The 26,398-nt window shown below is 44.2% G+C and overlaps 1 protein-coding gene across 2 annotated transcripts; it reads left to right on the plus strand.

Annotated features, from left to right (window-relative positions):
* The first annotated feature begins 5,340 nt into the window (after positions 1-5,340).
* On the plus strand, positions 5,341-25,571 carry Cd180 (CD180 molecule). Of its 2 annotated transcripts, none has more exons than XM_021649491.2 (3): positions 5,341-5,588; positions 17,639-17,805; positions 19,306-25,571. In XM_021649491.2, exons 1-3 carry the CDS (start codon positions 5,499-5,501, stop codon positions 21,035-21,037), a joined length of 1,989 nt encoding a protein of 662 aa, XP_021505166.1. In that variant the 5' UTR covers positions 5,341-5,498; the 3' UTR covers positions 21,038-25,571. The 2 variants fall into 2 exon arrangements, with proteins under 2 accessions (XP_021505166.1, XP_060241649.1); XM_060385666.1 differs by lacking the exon at positions 5,341-5,588 and adding an exon at positions 15,479-15,575.
* The last annotated feature ends 827 nt before the right edge of the window (positions 25,572-26,398 follow it).

Raw genomic sequence — 26,398 nt, forward strand, 5'->3', positions numbered from 1 at the left:
GCACCAGCTCTGCCATGTTTCCTGCCATGATGATAACGGACTAAACCTCTGAACTGTAAGCCAGCCCCAGTTAAATGTTCTCCTTTATAAGAGTTGCCATGGTCATGGTGTCTCTTCACAGCAATAGAAACCCTAATGAAGACAACCAAGTTATTTCAGATCTAAGAGTTTAATCTCAGAATCCCAATTTCTAGGCCCGTACTCTAGTCAGCATTCTCTGTCTTCAGACCCTGAAGAAGCCTGTAACATTTCCACCTTTATAAAACACATCCAACAAAACAGAAGTGAATGGAAATTACTGAAATTATAGTTAATTGAAAGTGAAGGCTTAGCAAGTGTTAGGATGTGTTGTCTATCTTTGCAGAAGCATGTGTGTGTAATTGGGTGACCACAGAAAGGAATGAAATCCAAATGTGGGGAGGTGTTTCAACATCGGACAATTTTTTAATGAACACAATGAGGCTAGAGAAATGAATATTTCCACCAACGGCCAATAAAGTCATCTTGGGAAAAACTGAAATCCAGGATAGGAAATGGAAGCTGTCCTTGCATCAAAACAAGAAAAACTCCTTCCCCTGAGTTCATAGGCCAGGAAGACCTGGTCCTGGGGTGAAGAAATACTTGAGGCATTCCTGAGATGAAAACGAGCTGTCCTTGACATGTGATGACGCCGTGCTCTCTCTATCAGCCACAGCATCGGCAACAACTTGCACAACATCCCGCCACATATAGTTTTGAGCTAATGGTAACTGAGAACTAGCAGGGAAGGGAAGATGGCTGTCTCAGGTTCATCCTAAAGTGGGGTCTAAGTTTCCCAGAAGAAAGGTTTCCTCCTTTCACCATGCTGACAGCATCCTCGTCGGTGAAGGCAGAGTCAGAACACCCAAACACCACAGTCTCCCAGCAGATTCTCCCACAGCTTCTTGACTACTTTTCCACACTCTATCACTCCTATCCTAAACAGCTTTTTTCCTTTTCCTCACCAAATTTCCATCATTTATTAATCTTCATTAAAATAGAATATGACACCCCACCCCGGTTCTGTTTCTTTGAGATTCAGAGACTTTTCTCTTCTTTCTGTGAATCACTGAGTACCACATAAAAACCTCAAAATCAATTAGATTCCCATGCTTTATGGCCTGCTCCTCTGTCTTCCATCAGCTCAGGTCCTAAGCTCCATCTACAAAAGCTAAGAAGGAAAAAGAGAAGTCTTTCCTCCCTACAAAACCAAGCAGGACATGTGGAAAACCATGTCACCTCTCAGGAAGTGACCAGTGTTGAAGGGACCAGGATTCAGCACAAGATACCCCAAGACCAAGTTCTCAGCACAAATGAGATTTATTTACCCCAGAGGGACAAAGGACAGAAAACAAGAGACAAAGACAGGAGATAGAGGATGAAGAAAAGAAACAAGGGAAATGGGAAGGGGTTTTTGTCCCAAAGGGGACAAAGGACTGCCTCGAGATATTGAGGAGACAGACATGGCCCATAAGCAAATGCAGATTTTAAAGGTAAAAGGGAAATCCCATGTTAGGATGAGGCGTTTAATTTTAATTGGGCAAGTTAATTAGGTGAGCCAAAGGGGACGCTTGATTATTGGACTTCAGTACTTTGGTAGCTGGACTTTGGTGGTCAGCCTCAAGAGGAAGAAGTGGCCAAATAAGGGAATAGACCTTGGTGGCCAGCTTAGGAATGTAATCTAATGGTTTTAGCAAGGCAGAGGCAATGGGGGAGGAGGGCAAGACCTGCCAGAGTCATGTTTGCCACGCTTGGGCTGGTCAGAGTCCTGTCACGCGTTACTGCCTCTGTGTAGCCTGATAACCCCGCAGGGTCACCATCTGCAAAGGAGCAAAAGGTGTTCAGATATGTCACGAGGCATATGACACAACCCTCAAAGGGAGAGAGTCTCTGCTTTGAAGGAAGCTCTACTTTGAGACTTTATGGCTCCACACCTTGTAGCATAACAATTTGATTATATGTGGCCAAGTTATTAGGAAATTTAATGACCCAAGGTAAACTTGTCCATACAGTATATTCAAATACTCAAGAATATTTTAGAAAACCAGGTATATTAAGCCATCTAGTGGTGGGGGGTCGTGCAATTGAATGAGGAAGGAGCCTCAAGCCAAAAGCAGAAGCAAAACTGAGCATATAAAGGGTAAGTCATTGTAAGTCATTGTAACAGCTCCTGCTGCTCAGATGATATGGTAGGAATTCTCAGGCAGTGTTTTTCAAATTTGGACAAAGCATACTTTAGCTTATATATTCCTGAAAATAAATTAGCCTTTGGATCACTAGCTGGAAAGGGCTCTAGGACAGAGACAGAGGCAGGTGGATCTCTGTGAGTTTGAGGCCAGCCTGGTTTACAAAGCAAGTTCCAGGACACCCAGGACTGTTACATGGAAAAAGCCTGTCTTAGAAAAAACAAACACAAAAACAGTTCCTTATAGAAAAAGTAGTCTTGGTTAGGGAGGTTGACCAGCAGCTAAAAGTGCTTACTGCACAAGCCTGATGACCTGAGTTTAATCCCCAGAACCTACATGAAGATGGAAAAAATGAACTGACTCCACAGACTTGTCCTCTGACCTCCACATAAGCCCAAATACATCAAACATGCACACATACCAATAGTAAATGAAATAAAACGTTGACAGAAGAGAAAAGCTAGTCTAATTCCATCATTGCTAGTCTGAATGATACACAACCAGTTAATGACAAAGACAGGATTCTAACCCCGTGTATTTTCTGTGCTATTTGGGAAACATTCATAAACAGACTGGCAGGAGTGATAATGTGTGGTCTTGGGACACAGAGAATCTGGACATTTTTAACCTACAAAGGGGAAGGATTGTGGACATTATCATTTTAAATACCCACAGGACTGACAGATATGAAGGGGCTTGCATTTACTCACCTATTAGCTGGAGGAAACCCGGAATACTATGAGCACAATATAGGGAAGCTTTTTACGGTTAAATAAAAGGCCATGTCGTATATATAAACAGCTAAAAATGGCCAGAACAATTTCTTGAGGAACGGTGAGTTTTCTATCCCTGAGACATTCTGGGGCAGACTGAGAAATGGTGCAGTATGTTTTGGTCTAACCACAGCAGTGGGGTAAAGGGCTGTAGAGGGAGAACTGAGGCATGAAAATCATTTGAATGAGGTGACCTTTAGGAGATCATGACTCTTTACAAACTGGAACCGAATAAGGGTTTCATCCTTGTCTCTGAACTCTAAAACCTATCTTCCTATCTGTTTGCAATAGTTTAAATTTTAATCTATTTCATATTTCAGGGTATTATGCCCTGAATATTTGATTTGAATGCTGTGGCAGAAGGTCACTCATATTCATTTATTTTCTTTTACTCTTATACACTGGCAGTGAGTCTTTTGAATCCATTATGCAAACGCACGCAAATCATATGCAAATGATACAGCCTCAGAAAATGACAAAATCTTACGGCCTTAACGGAGCCATCAAACCTTTCTTTAAGACAGAAAGTAATATGCCTTTTCAGTGTCTCTGGGGCAGGAGACAATTTCCTGAGAGTGATATTTACGTGACATTGGAATTGGGGGTTCAGAGTAGACTCCCCTCCACATTCTTTATGTTTATGTGGGGCTTTAAGGTTAAAAAAGCATTTTCCCACATATGATCTCATGTGATCCTCATAATTACCCTGTGATGTAAGCAGAACATCTCCAGGTTTTCAGATGAGAAGCCACATTCTGAGAAGTGTGGTGCCTTATTCGCGGTCACTCAGTTGGTGAGTTGTGGACCCGAGGCTTGGAACCTTTGGGTCCATGCTATCATGGATGCGTCTTTGAAGTAAAGTGGCCTTCCACTCCCCTTTACTGGCATAGATCACACCTTCGGAGGTATACTTGTTGATAAGGACAGCATTTTATGGAGCGCCTGCTTTTCTGAGAGCAGCCCGAATGTAGCCCAGGTGAGAAGCTTCTGCAGCCTGTTCTCAGCCTCTGCTGAGATGGACAGGTGAACATTCTCTGTTCTGTCCACTAGTCAGCTGTTTTAGGAGGCCACTTCCTCCCATGGAGAGTAGAAATATGTCTTCTCTGTCTTGCTCCACCATGCTCTGGTGGTGGAGTCTAGGAGAGATGGTTTAATTGCTCAAAGTTATCAGTTTCTACAACAGTAAAATGAACCAAAAAAGGTGACACTTTGTAGGCTAGAGAAATGCACTTAAGCAAACTAAAATCTGGCCCCCTGGCTGATGAATGCTTGGTAAGTGGCAGCTGCTATGATCCCTGTGTTGGTCATAGTAACACAGAGCCATAGCAGCTAACATCACTGTGGAGTCTGAACTAGGAACTGGGCTCTTGGAAGTAGAATGGAAGAACAGCACCACCAATTGCCCCCCAAATGTCAACCTGTTCAAGGACAGAGAAGGCCTGAGATAGTTAAGTGCACTGGGTAAATGCTTGAACTTTTTTCTTTTCTCTGGCACACCTTAACTCTTCGAAAAATTACCTCCCAATTCAAAGAATTTTCTCTATTTTTCTCTCCCTTCCCCACACTTAGAAAGGCTTTCCTGTAGCCTGGGCTGGCCTTAAATTCACTATGACTTTGAACAGCCCATTCTCCTGCCTCTATCTCCATAAATGCTGGGCTTATGGGGGTATTCCCATGACTGTTTTATAGGATGCTGAGTGGCCGAACTTGGGGGTTTCATGGATGCCAATAAATCACTCTACCAGTTGAGGTACATCCCAGCCCTTCAAAGCTATTTCCAAAGCAAAAGGGACCCTAGACTGTTAAACTTAGTTCTGCTCCCCTAGACCAGGCTGCAGATCTTTTAACAGCTGTTTTGTTGAACTTGAGCCATTTGGGAGGGCAGAAAGGGGCTTTCACCTGAGCTGTTTTAACAGTCCCAAGTGACCAGGGAGAGGCAGTAATCTCTCCACAGGAGATCGGTACTGGTCCAGGAAGAAGCCGAACTTCAGCTACCAGGACCGCTGAACCTGTCACCTCCTGCCCTAGTTCCCAATTTCCCAGCCCTCCCATTTGCTGAAGCACAGCTCTCTGCCCTGGCAGCGCGCTCCCTCCCGGGCTTCTCTTAGTCACTCAAGAAGATGGGTGGCAAAGCGGCGCCCTGCGTGAGTGCAGACTCCTGTCTCCCTTCTCACAAGGAGAGACACTAGAACCTAGCAGAGTGGACAGCCTCTCAGCCTCTCAGAGGGCTGCACAACTGATCCGTGTTTGTCAGGAAATGCATGCGGCCAGCCTTGGGGCAGGGTTCTCAGTTATTTTTGGTCAAGATGGTTGGTATGCAAAAAGAACTTCCTTTTTTTTTTTTTTTTCTTTTGCAGCAAAGGTTCACAAACGCTGAGCAGCTCACAGCATTTCTGTTCTAAGATCAGCCTTCTGAGCCCCTCACTGCCTGCCAAATTGCCAGGCCTATTAGAGTGCGATTACATTGCTTGGCTCTGAGCATTAGATAATCCTGCCCAGCTGGGCTTGCTCTGGACCCGGGATGGCTCCACACATCAGCTGCTTCTTTTTAGTGGCATTCTTTTCAGCTGGCTGTCAAGTCATCACCTCCTCAGATCAGAGGTGCATTGAGGTGAGTCCAAACTATTTGTCTCTACCCAGCTGACCCTTGCTGAGAATTTTGAGATACGGCATACAGACTCATCTGAGCCGTGGCTTTCGGTCTCCACTGTCCCAAAGAGGACAACGGGAGCTATCAGTAGGGTTTGGGTGCAAAGAGCAGGCCTCCTCAATCTCAACACCTGAGCCATTGGTGCACCATCCCCGCACAGAGCTCCGGCTTCTTGGCTATCATGGTGAAGACTAGTAGAGGCAGACCCATGCCGGTCTTCAGAACACTTAAAGGATCATTCTGAATGAGACTGGTTTCCTCCTCCAGGTGAACACCCTTCCACCTGTGGGACTAACCTACAGGAGGAAACCTGAGAACCAAGCCAACTCAAACCTTCCGTTTAAAACTGCAACAGTATTTGTCAACTTGTAAGAAGTTGTGGAGAAAATGGAAAAGAGAATGGAGAGAATGTGAAAGAGAATGGCCTCTGTCTTTTGCCATCTTAAAATGGTTCAACCTCCCTCCCACTGCCCTTGACTCTGGCAAAGTGGTCAATCCCACGGGGGCCTGCTTGACAGAGAGTGAAGTCAAAAAAGACTGTAAGCCTTGGCAGGCTTGGTAAGTCACTTTCCTGCTTATATAAGCCAGGAATAGCCAGGAGCAAAATGAAATGAGACCATGGTTAGAAGTTAGACCAATGATCCAAAAGCAGGGCAAAGACTTCCCAGACAAGGGTATGAAGCAAACCCAAAGCTGAAACGGAATAAAGAATGGAACAGAAACAAAACAGAAGCCTGTTGTCTATGTATTTGGGTGGACTCAGGATGCTCTCAGACCGGTCAGAGATGGGATACCCAAGAAAAATTAGGGCAGGAATAGTGTATTAATTTTCTCAGGCTTCCAGAAGCAGAGCTGAGGAGTGAGGGAACTTATTGTCTTGTCATTTCTAGAGGCTGGAAATGCAGGATGGAGGTAGTGGTGACGTTGTTTTCCTCTGCGGTCATTCTTCTTGGCTTGTACATGGCTTTGTTCTTGTGTATCTCCAGTGTATCATCCCCATGCTTAACTTTGTCTCATTTTCTCTGATTAAGATAGTAGTTGTGCTTGCTTAGGACCTACCTAGAGTTCCTCATCTTATTGTAATCATATACTGAAAGTCTTGTATCGACTTGTATTCACACGAGGCACGAGGTCCTAGAAGTGACAGCTTCAACATTAGAAGTTCATGGTTGGGATAATGGGATACACTCCACCTATAAAGAAAACAAAGGAGGAAAGGGCCTTCATCAGACCCAGCTTCATTCACCTCATCCAAGTTGGGAGGTCAATTTCATACATTGAGTAGATGGCATAAGGGGATCAGGATGGGGACATCACCTCCTCAGTGACCGAGAATGACTGCCGAATGCTGGGCACCTGCTGGCATCATACCCAGGTGGGATAGTCCTCCCATTGCTTCAGAGTTCTGCAAAACAAGGCAACTTGCTCTGTTCTACACTTCGTATTCCAGCTTTCAAATGCTTGCACCTTTGGGAAGGTTGCGTAGCCCTTCTGAGGCCACAAAGAGTCCAGGAAGGGCCAGCTCTGCCAGGGAATTTCCAGCAGAGCTAGTGAACCGTTCTAACCAGCCATGGAGGTCACCAAGTCAGGGGTTGCCACTTCCCTTTTATACATGGCCTCTGGTTTAGCAGAGGGAAGAGGAATGAGGCAAAAAGAGAGAAACTGTGTCGTAGGCCTTCAGTATTGTACCTTTCTGGCCATGGGAGGGAGGATCGGTGTCCCAGGTCCTCAAAGGCCCCGTGTTTCAATGAAGACTTTCCTTTCAGATAGACTGGTGGGAGTGAAATCCCTCTAACACAGCAAACAGTCCTCACCTCTACCCTGTGGCTGCCCGCTAATGCAGGATTTCTCCTAAATAGTCCTGTAACCTATTTCATTAACATTAGATCTCGATTTTTCTCTTCTCCCTTCTCTCATTTTTCTTTCTAAGCAGAAGAATTCTAAGGCTGTTTAATGCACGAATGTGACGGGAACACGTTTCTGAAGGTTCCAGCCCTCCAGGGCACGGGCAAGTGGGAGAGTGCCGGACTCATTAGGAGAAACTGTGTTTCCGGTTTTCACGCGTGGTCCTCTCCTACAGCCAAGTCAGCCTGGCTCTACCCACCCCCTTCGCTTTCTCTTCTTCTTCACCCCACTCCAAGCATAACTAGGCACGTGCTGTCTGTCTGGTGCTATGACTCCCCATCATGAGCTCATCTTGCCGAGCATGATAAGGTTTCTGCTTTTGTTTTTCCCTTCTTTTCCTCTCATGAAGCTTTTGTTGAAGCAAAACACAAATGCAGAAAGCTGGGAAATCCTTAAATATGCGGTTAATTGCGTTTTCACTAATGAACACACCCAGGTACAGCTCAAGACAGAAAGGACTCAATGCCCCAGAAGCCCTCAGGCCTCCTCCCAGGTTCCAGCACCGTGCTTGCTTTTGTGCCTTTTGGAAAAATAACTTTGTACGCTTGGGAGCTTGGGACCATGGTGTAGAGACTGCTGTGTGCCTTTTGCTTGACTGTAATTGCTGACACTTTCTGATGACGTGCACAACAGTCATTTGCTGAGTCCCACAGTTGAGTGACACTCTTTTGGGTTGAAGACCCCACTACAATTTATGTGTTTCTCAACTAGTCATAAAAAACTGCATCGTTTATAAGTTTTGGGAAGTTCAATAGGATGCCGGCTTAGGACTTTCTTGATTATGTCTTTCTTTAAATAAATGGATATACAAATTTATATTAATTACGTGAGCACCTGAGTAGATATATTTGCTCAGTGTGTGTGTGTGTGTGTGTGTGTGTGTATGTGTGTGTGTGTGTAGTACACATTACCAGCTTTACAAAACATCATTACTAATTAACATTCATTGTCAGTGTCTGTGACTTTCAATTGCTCCAGAAATTTGTTAACCTTTGTTATTAAATGTGAGCCATTCTGATGGTAGGGAAGTAGTATTTTGTTGGGATTCAATCTTTATTTCTCTGGATTATTACATTGACTACATAGTCACAGTAGTTTGCACACCTCAGCTCTTCTCGCTGAGAGGCAAAGCCAGTGTCAGTCTCGTGGTAGACAGGCATTGTGCCACTAATGGACCCCCTCCAGCCCTCCACAACCATGTTTGTGTCTGCACAATGTGTCTTCATGTAGTCCCAGCCCTCTACAACCACGTGTGTGTCTGAGAAATGCGGAAGCCTTTTGCCCATTTTCCCCTTGGTTGTCTTGATTTGTAAGGGCTCCCTTTCATCTGACAGCCAATATGTTCTACTCTGAGGCTTCCCTTTCAACTTTTCTAAATGTATCTTTTGCCAACTGGAAGTCCTTAATATTGTAACTCAATTTAACATTTTTTTTTGCTTTAATTTTCAGTACATTTCTGTCCAGTTTAAGAAATCTTTGCCTACCCCAAGGCTATGATGATATTACCCCACGGTTTCTTCTGGAAGATTTATTGTTTCACATTCCTAAGTACCACAGCTCAAGGACTGGATATATGTGTGTGTTGGGCAGAAGTCAGGATTAACATTTTAATAAATGTTTTGGTTAAAAAAGTTCCAACCTCCACACAAATTCTGAGAAAATTATAATAAAAACTCATGAACACTCCACTGAGAATCTTCTGTTGCTAAATGTCCCATGTTCTCTGCATGAGTATAACAAAATTACAGCCATGACTAGGCCTTGAGAGACTAGCAAGTATGCTTCCTTGCTGGAATCCAGGGCTCTGTAATTGCTCCTGTTAAAACGTTTCTAAAACACTCTGGAATAGCTCCTTGGGACTGTAGGCTTACATCCCCCACCCCCATTTCAAATAGACTCATCTTGGCCACTCTGTCCACGCAGGACCAGAGTGAGGCAAAGTCCTTCTGTTTCTAGGAATGGGGTGGGCTTTACTTAGCAGTGCTGTCTTTTGAAGAACTGCAAGTTGACAGACGCGCAAAAGTTTCCCCGGGAGCCTTAGACGGTTGGATGGTGAGAGGATTGCCTAAGCGGACACTCCTCCTGCTCAGGGCTATAAAGCCCCTTGCACCGCTCCTTCTCACAGCACACCTGCAGGCTGAGCTGACTGTTCCCCAGCAGCAGCCGGGGAAGAGAGAGGCCCAGGCAACATAGTGGCCTGAGCTTAGATTTGAAGGCAAGCAGGCTGACTCTGTGGAGCAGTGGTTGTGGACCTTCCAAAGGCTGCGACCTCACAATGTGTGGTAACCTCCCAGGCGTTGGATTGTTTTCTTTGCGACTTCATAACTGTAATCTTGCTCCCGTTATGAATCACAACGTAACGTATCTGAGATGCAGGAGATCTGGTATGTGACCCCCATGAAAAGGTTGTTCACACTTACTCAGGGGTTCTCAGCCCACAGGTGGAGAGCCACTGCCGTAGAGACCCTGAAAACAAAGCAGGTTTAAATGAAACATCCTTTGCCTGGAGGAGTCAGCTTGACAGCACAATTTTAGGGATGTGCCTTCCTGGGGTGTTTTGTTTCATTTGTTGTTTTGTTTTGTTTTCAGAGAGTCATCTTTGCTCTGGAATTTAGCTTACCAGTCAAATTGCTCCTTTGGTACAAGGTGTGATTAAAGGGAGGGGTGGAGCACCAGTGTGTCCAAAGCCTCATGCAAGCATGTGTCAAGCGTAATAGATGTCTGAGGAGGTGGCAATAAGCATCCCAGTGAAATTCAAAGGTTTCCAAAATAGAAAAATGTCTCAAGGCTTGTAAGGAGAGAAAATGCAGAGGGATGGGAGGGATTCAGGTACAGCAGAGACCAAATAACATCCTGATTAAAAAAAAAAATACAAAGCAATATCCTGAGGGCTAGGCAATTACAAAGACAAAGGCTGTGCTCAGGAGCCCTGCTCCTGGTAAAAGAGGTCCAGCTCTAAGCCCACACCCATGCTGAAGACAAAGTGGCTGGTGCAGCTCCCAGCGGGCTGTGGGTACTAAACAAATGTGTCTTGACACAGAGCAGGGTGTGTGCTGTTACATCCATCTGAATGGCCTTGCCTCAGCTCCACTGGCCCAGAAATTCACATTAAGAAGCTCCTGGCACCTTCTGGTCCTTCTGTCCTTCCCTGGACTTTTCCACAAGACTCTCTACCTTTTGCCCACTGTTTGGTTGTGAGTCTCAGCAGCTGTTTCGATCCTTTGCTGGGTGGAGCCTCTCAGAGGATAGCTATGCTAGGCTCCTGTCTGTGAGCAAAGCAGAGTATCATTAGTAGTGTCAAGGGATTGGCTCTCTCCCATGGGGTGAGTCTCAGGTTGAGCCAGGCATTGGCTGGACAGTCCCTCAATTTCTGCTTTATTTTTATCCCTGTACATTTTGTAGGCAGGGTACATTTTGGGTTGAAGTTTTTGTGGGTGGGTTAGTGTTCCTCTCCCTCCACTAGGAGTCCTGCCTAGTTAGAGGGTGAACTCTTGTCTCCATGACCCCTGCTACTAGGAGTCTCAGAGTCACCCCTATAACCTCCCAGAAGCCTATGCTGTCTTAGGTCTCCAGCATGTCCAAAGATGCCCCCACCCACTCTCCCCAGGTCTAATCACCACCCTCATTTCTCTCTGTGTTCCCTCTCCTACCTTATTCCCTCTCTTCAACCACTTCTATTTCCCTTTCTGAGTGAAATTTAAGCATCTTCCCTTGGGTCCTCCTTATTACTTATTTTCTTTGGGCCTGTGAATTGTATTTTGTTTATCCTGTACTACATGGCTAACAGAGCCAACTAACCAGGGCCCAGAGGGCCTTGCAGAGACTGAAGCACCAACCAAGGACCATGCATGGACTGGATCTAGGCCCCCTACACAGATGTAGCTAATGGGCAACTTGGTCTTTATGTGGGTTCCCTAGTAAGGGGAGCAGAGGAAGGTGGGAACTATGATCAAGATGTAAAATGAATTAATTAATTAATAAAAATTATTTTAAAAAATGATGAGCCCTCTCTGCAATACACCCAGACAAGGAGAAAGAATGAAAAAACAGCTTTGAAAACTGCACATCTCCAGGAGGAATATCAGATGGAGCTCAGAGAACTGTGGCATAGGAGATGTATTCCTGGGGGAAAAAAAAATCCCAAAGCGTATGGTCCTGCCAGTGATTGAGCTACTTCTTGCTTTCCTGAATCCTGCTTATTTAGTCTCTGAAACATGACCATTCTTCTGTTCTATGACCCCGTGGTGTGCTATTAGAACTCATGCAAAGCTTTGACCCTAGTCACCATAGCCAGAAAGACACAAGCTCTGTATTGTAGAGCTTCTACCAAAATGCAACTTCTACTTGAATCCAAGACCAGGAAACAGATACACCCACAATAAGATGTTCTGGCACACATGAGCCTACATTCATTTTCTTTCTTTCAAAAAATTATCAGTATCTTAAGAGGCTGAGGAATTGTCTCAGACTAGAGAAGTCTGTGGAAATTTGACAACAAATGCAAGGAAGGTATGATTCTCAATGGGAAAACCAGAAAATTACCTTGGAGGACAGCATGTCAAGAACTGGAAAAATTATGGATTGTAACACAGCAATTCGAATCAATACTGAATATTCTAAATTTGAAAATGGTAGTGATTGTATGACCTTGTTCTTAAGGAGGTATAAAATGAGTGTCTGTAACTTATAAAACCTTACACTCCAAAGGAACCAATTACAGTGATTGTGTGTTTGCATGTTCATACTTCTAGTCTTAAAAAATACAAAACTTTAATCCATAATTTACCTTGCCTACAAGGTGTGCAGGGATAAAAATAGAGCAGAGTTGGAGGGAATGAATGTCCAACCAATGCCTTGCCCAACCTGAGTTCCACCCCACGGGAGAGAGCCAACCCCCGACACTATTAATAATACTCTCAGACTATTAATATGCTCACAGACATGAGCCTACCATAGCTGTCCTCTGAGAGGCATCACCTAGCCAGGCATCAAAACAGATACTGAGACTCACAGCCAAACACCGGGCAGAGCTCTGGGAGTCTTGTGGAAGAGTAAGGGGAAGGATAGAAGGACTCAGAGGGGACAGGAGCTCCACAAGAAGACCGACAGAACCAGCTAAGCAAGGCCCAGTGTGCCTCTGTATACTGAAGTACCACCAAGGACCATTCATAGACTGGACCTAGGCCCCCTACACAGACATAGCTACGGGCAGCTCAGTCTTTAAATGGGTTCCCTAGTAAGGAGAGTGGAGGATGTCTCTGACAGGCCTGCTTTTCGATCACTTCTTCCTGTCAGGGCTGCCTTGCCAGGCCACAGAAGAGAATGTGTTTAGTCCAGACGTGACTTGATATGCTGGGGTGGGTTGGTGAGAGGGGTCTCCTTTTATGAGGATTAGGGGAGGGGGAATAAAGGGAAGAGGGACAGGGGTGGGACCAGGAGACAAGGAGGAAGAGGGCCGCAATCAGGATGTAAAGTGAATTAAAAATTTGTATTTTCAAAAATAAAAATAAAAAATACAACCAACTGAAATGTTGTTAACCCTAATAATTTTTACTGTAAAACTCAGACTGTAAAAGCTGTAGGGTATGTGTAGAGGCCAAGACCCCTTTGGTTTGAAGTTCTAACTCTTGTCATCACCCTTTCTCCTAAAAATCAAGGGAAGCAGGATCATTGCTATTTCCATCTCCATGGAGATTTGTAGGACAGGCTTTGTGGGCTTTCTTCTTGGCTCTGTCAGGCCTTGACTCTCCTTTTTTTGCTGAGGTGAAACAGCTATTTCACTACCTGCATTTCTTCCTTGAGGAGCTCCTTTGGTCCCTGGCTCAGCAGAGTTCCTGTAGCCTCTACCTTCTGAATCCCATTAGTGCAGTAAAGAGCTTAGAAAGCCCAGGAGAGGCTGACACAGGAAATAATTTCAGTGTCCTGGGCATGTGTACTTAGGAGGAGGCTAATCGTTAGCCTTAGACCTTTTGCTGTAGCACTATAATAGATTGGGGGATTCCCCTTCCTCCACATGTATGTGATATTCCAGTGGGGACCAGTAAAGAAAAATGTAGCCTCCAAGCTAACCGGAACCATAGTAACCTTGAGCCCAGAGCTGTCCACATGGGTTTTCTCTGGGTGAGCCACATGCTTTTCCCCACCAGCCGGCTAACTCTAAGTTTTAAATGCAAAGTGTGCATTTCAAGGACATTATGTGGATGGATTTGTGACAGTGCCTAGAGGACTTTGGGTCTATAAAAATGGAGAATAAATTACAAGGAAATATAAATATGGCATTTTCTTCAGCGACATTTATAATAAACCTCAGCACAGAAGGAAAATAGTGATTTCCTGTAGGTGAGCATGCTTAGTGGTGCTAGAAAAAAAGTGTGCCACCGAGCAGGAAACGGAGTTAAGCAAAAAGTGATTAAAATGATGACATCTCAAGAGCAAAGGAAGGTGAGTGAACTTCTGTTTCTGGCTAGGGCCATCGGTTTGTGGTCAGCAATAGGACAGCAGGTGAACTAGAGAGTGGGGGTGTAGGCCCCTCCAGTGCAGGTGTGTGGTAAGGGTGGTTATGAGTTCACCTAGGATGTGAGATGATCTGAGGACTGGTGGGCCCACTCACCTTCCTGTACCCCCAATGGTACTTTTCTTACCTAGGAGCCTCCCTAGTCTGGCTGCATATCATCAAAACTTCCTACCTACCTCCCCCTTAGCAAACGTGTGCCAGCTCGCTCTACTACAGTTCCACAGATAAACCATGACCCTACAGCTCTGTGGACTCTTGATGAATATCTTCCCATTTCTATTTAGTTCAAGATATGCATCTTAGACTAGGGATTTAGGAGGCATTCCCTATCAGATTTCAGGATCTTCAATTATGTTGGACACAGGATGGACCCAATGATCCACAGTCTGATAGCCGCAGCCTGCAGATCCAAAAAGGGGAAATCATTCACATTTCATGGTTGAAACACCAAATATCTATGCTACTTGGTTTCCTTTTTAACATCATGTTAAAGTTTGTTATAAAAATAGTTACAAGAGCTTCAAAATACCCATCACTCATCATTCCAGTACCATCAGCACCTATCTGTGAATGTACCTACCCATTTCTCTCTCCTACCCTCCTTTTCTGATTATTTGTTTGTTGAGACCAATTCTTAAACCATCTTAGAGTGGCTTAGAATGCACGAAACTACTCTTGTATCAGCATCCCAAGTACTGGGATTATAGAAGAATCTCTCTCCCTCCCTTCCTCCTCCTCATAACCCCTCCACACCCCCCTCTCTATGTTTTTGCCACCAGAGTATGTTAAAGCAAATTTCAAACATCATTTTATCTCTAGCTATTTTAATCTGCATCTCAAAAGACTAAGACCATCTCTTTTATATAATCACATCAGCCACTAACGTTAAGAAATTCATTCTTGTCAGGCATGATGGTGAACGCCTTTAATCCTAGCAGAGGAATAAAGGAGGCAGAGGCAGGCGGATCTCTTTGAGGCCAGCCTGGTCTACAGAGAAAGTCCAGGACCTCCAAGGGTACGCAGAGAAACCCTGTCTCCCAAAACAAAGAAAGAAAGAAAGAAAGAAAGAAAGAAAGAAAGAAAGAAAGAAAGAAAGAAAGAAAGAAAGAAAAGAAAGAAAGAAAGAAAGAAAGGAAGGAAAAGGAATTCATTCTTTTCTCTCTCACTCTTTTTGGAAAAATTCACTAACTTCTCAACATCATCAAATCCTGTCTTCAGAGTTCTCTGATGATTTATAAAATACCTCTTTCTAACATTTAAAAAAAAATCTAAACAAGGGTTAGTCTATTATTTGCTTGTCTAAGAAATTTTATATATCTTTATCTTTTAAAATGACTTTTAAACAGTTATTTTCTGTGCATTCATGAGCATGTGCATGTTAGGCCCAGAGAGAGCCTAACTGCTAGAGCGACAACTGAGGGAAACTCGGAAATGGATCAATACAAAAGCAAGAGGTTTATTCAGACCATCGCGTGATGGCGCCACCTTACAAGTCAGCAGCTGGGAGCGAAAGCCTTGGGTTTTTAAAGGTAAAAGCATGGGGAGACATGGGGTTGCAAGCTTGTTAGTACAGAATTGGTTCATTTCAGGCACCCAAGTCCCCAGACCTCTAAAGGATATCTGATCTTTAAGTTACATGGGGATCTCTTTTGATGTGCAGATTCCGTCTTAGTTGGGGAGGGGGGTGACCATCAAATCCTGTGACTTCTCGGAAAAGCAGAGTGAAGAGCTGTCTGGGTGAGGGAGTTGTGACCTTCTGGACCGGTAGCCAGGAAACCCTATCTTGTACTGCCGGTTTGGACAGTACTTTACAATAGGGAGGAGACCTTGGGAGCCATCTTTTGTAACACGGAGAAGACCTTGGGCTCACTGTTTGGCCGAGTTTAATTTTTCTTATAGCAAGGTGTGTCTTGTCCTAATTCATCTGCTTCTTCTGTCTGCATCCTTCTGCTTTCTGGAAAGGTGCTGAGAGAACTTAGTTTAACATGGGGTATAACATTCATATAAAGTGACCTGTAAGGTTATCTTGTTCCTGTCGTTCATACTAAGGCATATGTGTGGAGTCAACCTGCAAGAGTTGGTTCCTTCTTTCTATCTTGGGAGTTCCAAGGCAGGCTTGGTGGCAAAAGCCCTTAACCACTGACTCCTGTCACTAGCCTCTTCTTTAGCTCTCTCTTTTTAAAATTTTTTTATTTTTTAAATTTTTATTTTATTTTATTTTTAATTACACTTTATTTACTTTGCATCCCCCCTCTAGTTCCCTCCCTCCTCCCCTCCCAATATCTCCCTTCCCCTTCTCCACGCATGCCCCTCCCCAAGTCCACTGGTAGGGGAGGGTTTCTTTTTCTTCCTTCTGATCCTAGTCTGTTAGGTCTCATCAGGAGTGGGTGCATTGTCTTCCTCTGTGGCCTGGTAGGGCTGCCCCCCCCTCAGGGGGAGGTGATCAAAGAGCAGGCCAATCTTGTACAACCACTCTGGAAATCAATCTGGCGCTTTCTCAGACAACTAGGAATAGCACTTCCTCAAGATCCAGCTATACCACAAATAGGCATATATCTTCTTTATCTCTTAACAAACATTTTCTCCCCTCTTCCTCCTCCTCTTCCTCTGTCCTCTACTTTCCCCAGTTACTATACAGAAAGTCTTATTTTCTGTATTTGGCTGACTGCTAGTTTATGATGTTTTAACTTAACTATGCTGTGTCACTCACTTATAGACATGAAGCTAGGCCTAAAGTCTTGACTAGATTCAAGTTTATTCATTCATTTGGTAGATTGTTTTGGGCAAGAATATTTCTGCAGGGTTTCTCTAAGGAGGACCACATTTTGCTCATCTAGATTCATACCGATAACAGTGTGGCTGCTAACAATGTTTTTCTCTTCTGGTACTGAGGGTTGAACCCAGGCTTGTGCATGCTAGAAAGTGCCCTTGTTATCCGAGTGTAGTCCCAGCACTCAGGGAGGCAGAATTTGAGGACAGCTTGGTCTACAAAGCAACAAAGCAAGTCCAGGACAGCCAAGACTGCATAGAGTAACTCTGTCTCGGGGGAAGAAGAAGAAGATGAGGAGGAATAGGAGGAGGAGGAGGAGGAGGAGGAGGAGGAGGAGGAGGAGGAGGAAAAAGAAGAAGAAGAAAGTGCCTTTTGTTTGTTTAGGGAGGTATTTGTTTGTTAAGACGGGGTCTTGTTGTGTAGCTCACATCAACCTTGAAATCACAAACTTCCTAACTCTCTCCAAAATAGTGGGATTTAGAGGTGTGCCCTCCACACTTTGGCTTTCAACCAATCCTTTGCTAACAAAGTGTGTAATTTTCTTAACATCCTCAAATCCCATCATTCAGAGGTCTCTGATAGACTACAAATGACTTTTACTGATTCACAACAGCAAGTACTTTATCCCTATCCTTTGTGGCATCTTACTAAAAACCTAAAATGAATGCAGTTGTTCATAAGCATTTTATAATTTCACAAGTCTATTTTTGGTGAAGATTACTAGAAGTGGGATTACCTCTCAAAAGGCAAACCATACATAATTTTGCTAGAGTGTACCAAACTAGTAAATCCAATATTAATTTATATTGCTTCTCCCATCAGAAAGAAGCCAACAAAACATACAACTGTGAAAATTTAGGTCTCAGTGAAATTCCTGGCACTGTACCAAACTCAACAGAATGTTTGGAGTTCAGCTTTAATTTCCTGCCTACAATTCAAAATACAACCTTCAGCAGACTCATGAATCTCTCCTTTCTGGATTTAACCAGGTAGGTATTTCAGTTCCTTGTGTGCTTTTGACATTTTACTTAAGCAAAACTGCATCACACATCTCAAGTGTCTCCAATATCTCCCGTGGAGCCACAGAGAAGCTGCTTGTGTATTTACCCTTTCCCGAGGAATACATTTCTGGTGCTATCTTGCATTGCCAGGAGTGCTGTTTAGGAAGTTCTAAGGCAGTGGTTCTGAACCTGTGGGTTGTGACCCATTTGGGGGTTGAACCACCCTTTCATGGAGCCACATATCAGGTATCCTGCATATCAGACACTTACGTTAGAAGAAACTCATAGATCCATTGAGTAACTTTGTTTTTTTAGATAGGGTCTCTTTATGTAGTCCTGGCTGTCCTGAAATTCACTCTGTTGACCAGGCCGGCCTTGAACTCACAGTTACCCGCCGCTGCCTCCTGAAAGCTAGGATTAAAAACTAGCATCCCTACATCTGACATCTGTTAACTCTTTGTTTTCCCGTTTTACACAAATTGGATAAAGAATTTCATTATCTAGAGCAGATAATGAAAGATACTGTCAGCATCACAATTCCAGGTACTGAACTGTAGCCTGAAAGTTGTATTTGAATGCTGAAGCAATGGTTGGGAACAAATGGGCAAAACTAGCAAAAGCAGGTGAGGGTGTGCAACTTGTATATGTGGGGAAAGGAAAGAAGCCTGACCCTTCCTTGACACCTGGGACGTTGTAACAGCTCTCCTCATCAGCCTTTCCATTTCTGCAGAGTGGGAGAAGGCACACATCTACCATTTTCTTTCCTGCTTATACGTACCATTGTGACGTATGACCAATATTACTACTCACCTGTGCTTAGAGGAGGGAACCCTCAGCTTGTGTGTGTGCAAACAAAGTGGTGTATGTGTTCACGTGCACATGTGTATAATTAATCCAGTGTTTCTAGAGGTAATGCCAGGATTGTGTTTTCTGAGTCTTCGCTGTTCTCCAGCTCAGGGAGCATTTTCCCACATATCGTCTGGCACGCAATAGTTCTTCATAAACCCCTTTTACATTTAAATGATGAGAAAAGACTCTAGCCTGGTGGTAGAATGTATGCTTAGTGGGTGCTAGGCCTTGGATTCAATCTTCACTAACAGCCCTCCTCCCCCAAATCAGTAAAGGTTGGTTGTAGCTTTCTCACGATGTTAGCAATATCTATTATCACCTATGTGTTATAGGTGACATATTTTATATTAAATTAAACAGCAAATCGCAGTTTATCTTTTACAATCAATCAAATCAGGTTTTTTTTTCTTACAATTAAAAAAAAATCCCTGAGTGTTCACTGTAATGGTGAAAGGAGTATAGAATAAATTCTGAATCAGAGTGTTCATAACTAAGGCTTTCCATTAACCCAACAAACTATTCTATGGGTATGGAAGAAAGTTTTGTTGTGCTTTTCAGTAATGTACACTATTTTGCTGTAATGGTGTTTGTTCTTTTGTCCTTGTTTAAATGACTGTTAAATTCTCTTCTCACTTCCAGGTGCCAGATTTACTGGATACACGAAGATACTTTCCAAAGTCAACATCATTTAGACACACTCGTGTTAACTGCAAATCCCCTGATATTTATGGCAGAAACAGCACTTAATGGTCCTCAGGCACTGAAGCACCTGTTCCTCATCCAAACGGGAATATCCAGTCTCGAGTTCATCCCAGCGCACAATCTGAAAAGCTTGGAAAGTCTATATGTTGGAAGCAACCACATTTCCTCCATTAAGCTCCCCAAAGACTTCCCAACAGAGAAGCTGAAGGTCCTGGATTTTCAGAACAATGCTATTCATTACCTGTCTAAAGAAGATGTGGGCTCTCTACAGCAAGCCACTGGTTTGAGCCTTAACTTAAATGCAAATCTCATTACAGGGATGGAGCCTGGGGCTTTTAGGTCAACTGTCTTCCAAAGTTTGAACTTTGGAGGGACTCTCGACTTGCTCATTATATTCAGGGGTTTACAAAACTCCACTATCCAGTCTCTGTGGCTGGGGACATTCGAGGACATTGATGATGGTAAAGAACTTAGTGATTCCATGCTTGAGGCTCTCTGCGAAGTGTCTGTTGAGAGCATCAACCTGCAGAAGCATCACTTCCTCAACATCTCCCCCAACACATTCCACTGCTTCACCAGCCTCCAGGAACTGGACCTTACCGCCACTCACCTGAAAGAATTACCTACTGGGATCGTGGGCCTAAGCAAACTCAAGAAATTAGTTCTCAGTGCAAATAAGTTTGAAAATCTGTGCCAAATCAGTGCTGGCAGTTTCCCCTCCCTTACGCATCTTTACATCAAAGGCAACGTGAAGAGGCTTGAGCTTGGTACTGGCTGTTTAGAAAACCTAGAAAATCTCCACGAGCTTGATCTAAGCCATGATGACATCGAAACTCCCGATTGCTGCAACCTGCAACTCAGAAACCTGTCTCACTTACAAAGCCTGAACTTGAGCTACAATGAACCCCTGGGCCTCAGGACTGAGGCCTTCAAAGAATGCCCTCAGCTAGAACTCCTGGATCTGTCCTTTACCCGATTACATGTTAACGCAGCACAAAGTCCTTTCCAGAACCTCTATCTTCTGAAGGTTCTAAATCTCTCCCACTGCCTCCTTGACACCAGCAACCAGCATCTCCTTGATGGCCTTCCAGCACTTCAGCATCTGAACTTACAGGGAAATCCGTTTCCAAATGGGAATATTCAAAAGAGCAACCCACTTCAGACACTGGGGAGCCTAGAGAACCTGACTTTATCACACTGTGATCTCTCCTCCATAGATGAGCAAGCCTTCATCAGTCTTAAGATAATGAAGCATGTGGACCTGAGTCACAACAGGCTGACATCCAGTAGCATTGAGGCCCTTGGTCATCTGAAGGGGCTCTACCTCAATCTAGCCTTCAATCAGATTAGCATCATCCCATCTGGCCTCCTCCCCATCCTGTCCCAGCAAAGTATCATTAACTTAAGACAAAATCTCCTTGACTGCACTTGCTCAAACATTTATTTTTTAGAATGGTACAAAGAAAATGTGCAAAAACTTGAGGACATAGAGGACACTCTTTGCGAAAGTCCCCCAGCGCTGAGGGGAGTCAGGCTGTCTGATGTCACATTGTCCTGTGGTATCACAGCTGTGGGCATTTTCTTTCTCATTGTGTTCTTGCTCTTGTTCGCTGTCTTGCTGATTTTTGCAGTGAAGAAATTTCTTAGGTGGAAATACCAACATATTTAGCTCAAGGTTTCCAGAGAAGGCAGATAAATATGTTTAGCAAAGTTGGCCCAAGTGAAGAAACTACCATCCTCAGGTGAGCAGACTTTTTTTTTATTCTTTCCTAGTCCTGGGCTGGGGTTCACTGAGCCTAAACATATGTCTTATTCATGTGAGTCTCCCATAGTGCTGGGACTGGAGGCCCTGATCCTGCTATGAGACTCACAGCCACTTCCTCCAGTGAGAAGTGATCCACTGAATGCGATATAGTAACCCCACCCATTTCAGAAGAAAAGAGCACACACACACAACCTCCGACCATCCGGCTATGTGCAGGAGGAGGGAGGGCCAGCCCTGTCCCTCCACTCCCTTTCTCTCACACATCTGCCATTTTGCTCTAGGCTGAGCTCTCTGTAATTGAGCCATTTGGGAAAGTTAGGCCTCAGCAAAGTCTCAATGCTCATTTTAAATGACAAAAGGTTTAAAAAAAACAACAATAAATTTAAAAGAAAAGACAAAGTAATAAATTCTGCTCTCAACTAGATTCTATTAGTCACCTCAATTATTTGCTTTCTAAGGTTTTTTGAGAAGCTCCTAGGGCTCCAACAGTACAAAACTTTTAAAGCCTCATCCCACCTATTCCTGAAGGTTAGGATTTCATTCATTTCACAACATGGAGGCTCCCCTTCCCCTGTCTGATATTCTGGCTCTTGGGTTGCAGACTTAGAGGTGGGCTGTGGTCCAAACTGCTCTTTTTATCATCCATGTTTCTGGCCTTTGGACCTCTTTCCCACAGGAACAGGGAGATGAATCCTGGTTCCCAGGCTGGCTTTTCAAAGCCTATCAATCCCCTTGGAGACTATTGAAGAACACTTTCACAGTGGAACCTTGTGGATTTATGTGTCCTGGCACTCTAGCTGTTGGGAACATGATAAGGCCAGGTTAGTGAGAAGAGGTTTCTGCTCAGTCCAAGGGTGTTCCCAAAGGTTGCAGCAGTGACAGACAGCATGGGGGTCACTGAATGCACATAGACACAGAGGAGAAGATAATTGACAATGTCACAACTTAACCCCTCCCAAGACTCAGAATCCTTCTGATGTAGGCTAGATATTTTGAAGTCTGAATTGCTGGTTGAAACTCAGTTACTGTAATGTTTACAGTTACTGTTCTCTGAATCTAGGAATTTAAACAACAATGATATTTGAAAAAGATTGCACAATACTACATATATGTATAGTTTTTATTTCATCTTTCCCTGAACAACATAACTATTACACAGCATATAAACCGTGTTGGGTACTGTTAGTCATTGAAAGACAAGAAGAATATAGAAAGATTGTGTGTGCTGTATAAAAATACTATTCTATTTTATTTTTTATATAAAGGACTTGGACATTTGAGGATTTTGATATCTGGACCTAATTTCCCCATGAAAACCAAAGGGCAGTTACATAAAGGCCTTGATTAAATGTCATAACTAATTTTAGATTAGGTATGTTCACTGATGATGAAATGCTTGTCAAATATCAAAGAATGACCAATGGTAACATCTAACCAGAATGATAAGAGCAGCCATGTTTGCTCTTCGCTGCTGGGGAAGCTGCTTAGGCAGGAGGCAGCTGGGACGAACCTCTTTGCTACTTGGGGACTTCAGCTTTTCCCGCTTGGTCAGTCCTGCTTCTGGAAGCCCCTGCAGTCAGTCCTCACATCCCTGAGATTTGCAGACATGGCTTTCTCTCCTGAGAGTGGCTTTTCCCCGTATAGTCAGTCTAAACCCATGGTGAATGATGCTACAGCCAGTGAACACTATGGCTCCTTTATTGTCCTTGTGGCTCTTTGATACCCAGAATCATGACTTGGGCATGATGAGGGTACAGGGTGTGTGCTCATGCTCACACATGAGTGCACATGTCACGACTGCAGATGTTGATGTCATGTGAGTGTTTCACCATCCTACTATTTTGAGACAGGACCCTTCACTGAATATGGAACTCACCCAAACCCCAGGGTCTGCCCATCTTCATGCCCTGAGGCCACCCCAGCTCTGGGGTTATAAGTGAGCACTGCTCTGCCTGTCTTTTCACATGGGTCCTTAGGGAGCTGAACTCAGTCTGCAGAAAGCACTTTTGCTCACTGAGCCCCAAGCCACCCCAGTTGGGTGCCAACTGTTGGTGTTCTGGGTTACTTGGGAAGACTGATGAAAGGAAGAGAGCTACTGGAGGATAGACCTAGGCTTCTCAGCAGCATGGAGACCAGCCTCTAAAGGACTAAATACTGATTGCTTTCTAGAAGCTCTTTTTGTGCTTACGCCAAAGCCACTTTTAGCAAGTCCATTTCTGCACACCAACACATCTCTGAAATGAGGGTTGTCTTGAAAGACTCCTCACCTAAGACATTCTCAGCCACAGGAGACTTCCTGGTCCACCAGGCCTCTCTCCAGACTAAGAGATGCAAAGACTCCTGAGAATCCTTCAAAAGAAGAACCCCCATACAATCTCAGATATTGATCGCTGACAGAAGGCTACTTCAAAGCTAAGGAGCCATCACTCTTGATTCATGCCAGATATAATGGTTCTGCTAAAATCTGCTACACCCCAGCCCCTCATGTTTTACGTTTCAAATGATTGCTGAGATTTTACAAGCATCTGATCCCTGAGCCCTTATCTGAGCTTACTACTGTCACCATTAGCTCTGGTCAACATCTCCATTATTTCCTGCACTGCCCCTCCCATTTATTTCTCACCAGCAATGCCCAGAGCACTGTTAATCATGGATTTCTATGCCAAGCCTGCAGTAATTGGGATATTGAGATGAAGTCAACTCTGGATTCCTAGTGAATGACTATGTCCCTGTCACATCCCACCCCTACTCTTCATGTTTTCCTCCTACTTCTCCCATCTCATTTCAAAGTATAGATGGATCCCACATTCACAATGCTGTCTTGGAAAACACCAATCCATTGGGTTCCCTGTCTATTCTGTCAGATGTCAGCTGATTCCTGCCTTAGGGATAGAAACTGAAGATGAAAGATGCTAATTGTGATCCGCCACTCTATAAGTGGTGGTTTGAAAGAAAAATGGCCCCAGTGGGCTCAAACGCAGTGTGACGTTATTGGGAGCTGTGACCCGGTGGGAGTAGGTGTGGTTTTGTTGGAGGAGGTGTGTCACTGGGGAGTGGGCTTTGAGGTCTCCAAAACCCAGTTCATTACCTGCTGCCTGCTAACTCAGGTAATGTAGAACCCTCTGCTCCTTCTCCAGCGCCACATTTTCCTGTGCATTTCCGTGGTCCCACCGGGGTGATAATAGACTAGACTAGACCTCTGGAACTGGAAGCCAGCCCCGGTTAGATGTTTCCCTTTTTAAGAGTTGCTGTGGTCATGGTGTCTCTTCACAGCAATAAAACTCTAACTAAGACACCATTTTGCTTAATACTTAACTTATAACTCGGAAAAACCAACATATTCTGTAAAAAAAAATAAAAATAAAAATAAAAATCTCTGGTACAGATGCATTCAAGTTAAGGCCCCAAACTCTGAAGCTTTGGCAAGCCCTAACTGCCCATCTTGCTTTCATCTGCCAGGCCTGCCCATTTCCTACCCTGTGACTTGCTGTTTCAAAGCACCACACTGATCTAAGGCTCACTGACAGCTCCTCTGTATTAAGCAACAGTAAATTCAGCCCACAAAGCCAGGAAGGGGGCTATTTGATGGCTGCTGTCAATTTTATTGCTTTATCTGGTTACTAGGATAGGATCTGCAGACATCACGCATTTATTGGTTTTATGTATTGCATGTTGTTGCCGCTCTGACAAGCTACGCCTATAAAAATGTGTTGTTATTGCATGATGTAGCCCAGTGAGCTGACCCGGCATTTCAAAGTGTACTGAAGCAAATAGCATCGAAGTCCATAAAAGATGACTGGCCTCCATCACAAAAGGACTCTCTGCGTGAGCTGCAGCTCCTATAATCCAGGAAAGAATTACACCCTTCCGTGTAGCAGCAGCCATTGCTTTTAACTGAGCACAGCACACTCCCAAACACAGGCATTATCTGAAAAATTCTGAGACAAGATGCTTTATATCACTCTGATTTGTCCAACTCTTTGAGAAGATGCACGTGCAATTTTGAAGTTTACAGAAGTATGAAATGACTGACTTGATGGTGTGGTATTAGGAGAGCATGTGAGTGGAGTTACCAACAGGGTTGCAGGTGCAGAAGAGGCGCCTGAATTACAGCACTGGAAAGTGGTTATGTCTAAGCTGGGGGCGGGGCAGCTGCTGGATGTGTTAAGAGTGTGACTGTCTAGCACAGTGGAAGATAGCCCGTGGCACAGAGGAAAAAGCTAGTCCGCTCCAGCTCCCAAGGCTAGTTGAACACCAGAGTCACCTGGAGAATTCTTGACAAAACAGAAGGAAGTCTTCAACCTACCTTGGGACATCCCCCCCCCCCACACACACACCAAGTGATTTATATAAAATCATTTCTAATCTTCATTTTAGCAACGAACAGCAGAAGCATTTTAGGCTCCCTGATTCAAATAAACTAGTGCCTGTCTTCATATCCCAGGAGAAGAAGTTTCTTCCCAAAAATTGGACAGAGGTAATTGCCAAAACCCCTCGGTTCCAAGGGCCAGCATCCTGCCAGTTGACTTGACAGCCTCTCTTGCCGTCACAGCTGGGCTGCAAGACACTGGCCCCTGAAGCCATGCTGCCTCTCACCTCTTCCCCACCCACTCCTACTGCTTGCAAACAGCTTCAAAGTGAGATTGTGAATTGAATGTCATGGAGCTTGGAAAGAATCTATGGGTTATGTCCGAAGTCTACTGCTGCTCACAAAAAAGATTAAACAGGGAGGATCACCAAAGACCTACCAATACTTCTACTCAGTGTTCTCTGAGCACCTGGCTGTTTGAGGTGTGGGTCTAAATCTGGCAAAGGGGGCAGAGGGCAGAGGGCAGGGGGCAGAGGGCAGAGGGCAGAGCAGTTCTCAGAGCATCCATGCATTCATTTCCTCCTCTTCCATTTGACGCATAGAGCTTCCTCATACCTTCCTCTGCCCATTCCTCCTCTCTGTTCTCGATAAGGTCTCTTGCTATGTGTTCTAGACTGGCCTCAAACTCATTATCCTCCTGCCCACCTCTTCATTTGGAAAATGTACACTACCGTGTCCAGCTTGGTCCATGAGCTCTCTAAATAGCTCAGGTCTCCCTTTATCTTCTTTTACAAGCGACCTAAGTAAACGATCTAACTACAGTAGTAGATAAGGGATTAAGTAAATCAGAGGATGTTCTGAATACATGGGGAGTTATTCCATGTTCTTAGAAGGAAGAAATTAACACTGTAAGAATGTCAGTTCAGGTGGAAATCAGAGAGACACAGATCAAAATG

The sequence above is a fragment of the Meriones unguiculatus genome, chromosome 6 (assembly GCF_030254825.1).
Source record: "Meriones unguiculatus strain TT.TT164.6M chromosome 6, Bangor_MerUng_6.1, whole genome shotgun sequence".
In the NCBI taxonomy this organism is placed as follows: domain Eukaryota; kingdom Metazoa; phylum Chordata; class Mammalia; order Rodentia; family Muridae; genus Meriones; species Meriones unguiculatus.

Coding starts and splice junctions, on each gene's coding strand:
- Cd180 (XM_021649491.2), top strand. CDS start 5,499: ATGGCTCCACACATCAGCTGCTTCTTTTTAGTGGCATTCTTTTCAGCT. Junction 5,589..17,638: donor CAGATCAGAGGTGCATTGAG/GTGAGTCCAAAC, acceptor TTCTCCCATCAG/AAAGAAGCCAACAAAACATA. Junction 17,806..19,305: donor TCCTTTCTGGATTTAACCAG/GTAGGTATTTCA, acceptor TCTCACTTCCAG/GTGCCAGATTTACTGGATAC.